Source organism: Phytophthora parasitica (assembly GCF_000247585.1).
Source record: "Phytophthora parasitica INRA-310 unplaced genomic scaffold supercont2.110, whole genome shotgun sequence".
Taxonomy (NCBI): Eukaryota; Oomycota; class Peronosporomycetes; order Peronosporales; family Peronosporaceae; genus Phytophthora; species Phytophthora nicotianae.
In genome coordinates, this window is record NW_008649096.1 from 32,103 (window position 1) to 33,366 (window position 1,264).

The 1,264-nt window shown below is 46.0% G+C and overlaps 1 protein-coding gene across 1 annotated transcript; it reads right to left on the reverse strand.

The window, feature by feature from the left end:
- Positions 1-361: 361 nt before the first annotated feature.
- PPTG_19234 (hypothetical protein) lies at positions 362-856 on the reverse strand (the record flags this gene model as incomplete). The annotated part of the gene is made up of 1 exon (XM_008917656.1): positions 362-856. One exon carries the CDS (start codon positions 854-856, stop codon positions 362-364), a length of 495 nt encoding a protein of 164 aa, XP_008915904.1.
- Positions 857-1,264: the final 408 nt, after the last annotated feature.

Below are 1,264 nucleotides of genomic sequence, written 5' to 3' on the forward strand. Positions count from 1 at the left end.
TCTCTGGACATCACACCTTCATCTTGTCGATCTTTGGCAACGTGCGCTTCAGGTCGGTGTTGGCTCTCACATCTGCGCTCTTTGTCTAGTACTACACTATCTCCACCAGGATAGCGCTCATCACCGCTGTTATTACTAAATACTGGTATGTTGGGTCCTGAGAGGATCGCACCAAGTCGTTTTTTTACGCATAAATGAAAAAAATGCCTTCGACTCGTCCGATTCGATGTTTGTTCTGTCCAAGTCGATGGTCATCTGCTCTTCAATGAGATCATTTTTTCGTTTCGTTTCTGCCAAAAATGCATCATTGCGCATTTTGTTGTCGTGGTCGAGTTGTTTTAAGATACTTGATTCTTCCGTATCAGCAGCTAAAGCAAGTTTCGCCTTCTTCCTTCCTTGGGGACGGTTGATTTCCTCTGTAGTCGCACCATTTCCACAGCTTGATGCATCCGAAGTGCAAGAAATTCCGTCCATGAACTTCTGCGACTTGCGTAGGATCTGCCAACAAGATTCGAAGGTAAATAAAAGCCGTCTTGTGCAGCAAACAGGGCGCGAGTATCGTTGAGATGGTCGTCAGCATTCTTTCCAGACTGGTTTCGAGACTCAACAACACTATAGCACCCCACAAACTTTCCGACGTCCCGCGAAATAAACTACCAGTGATTGCGAACTGCCTGAATGGACCGGTAGTCGTCCGCGGTAATCGGCTTAACCATGCCGTGGAGGCATCCAGAATGTTCTTCCAAAACGTTGCAGCCTTCTGCTCCATGCCATCAATAGGGGACTGCGAGATATGCAGGTATGCTCGAATTAATACCTCATCTTCAGCCGTGCTCCAGCGGCGTCCACGCCCCATCCTAAATATTCACCCAAGCACGTCGACAACTTCCGTAGTTGAGAGATCAAGCAAACGGGCTGATCAGTACGAGATGCCACAGCGGATGTTGGGATAGATCACGTGCTCTATTCATACTCAGAATAGATCTCTGTGCAGTAATGTATACTATTAAATAGAAATAGAGCTTTGACTGGATTACATTGAGCTATTCTAACAGATTATATTCGTATTTATCAATTCAAATAGGGATAGCACACTGGACTGGAGATACGCTAACGCTGAATTAATACACACACTGATGCAGAAGTTCTGCGATATCCGTTATGAAAGAGCGCTACTAATGATGCGGCAATGTGTACACCTCTGATACACTTATTGTGGCCCACTTGATGTGTGGACATACTGCCGTGTCCAGGACTCAGCTGA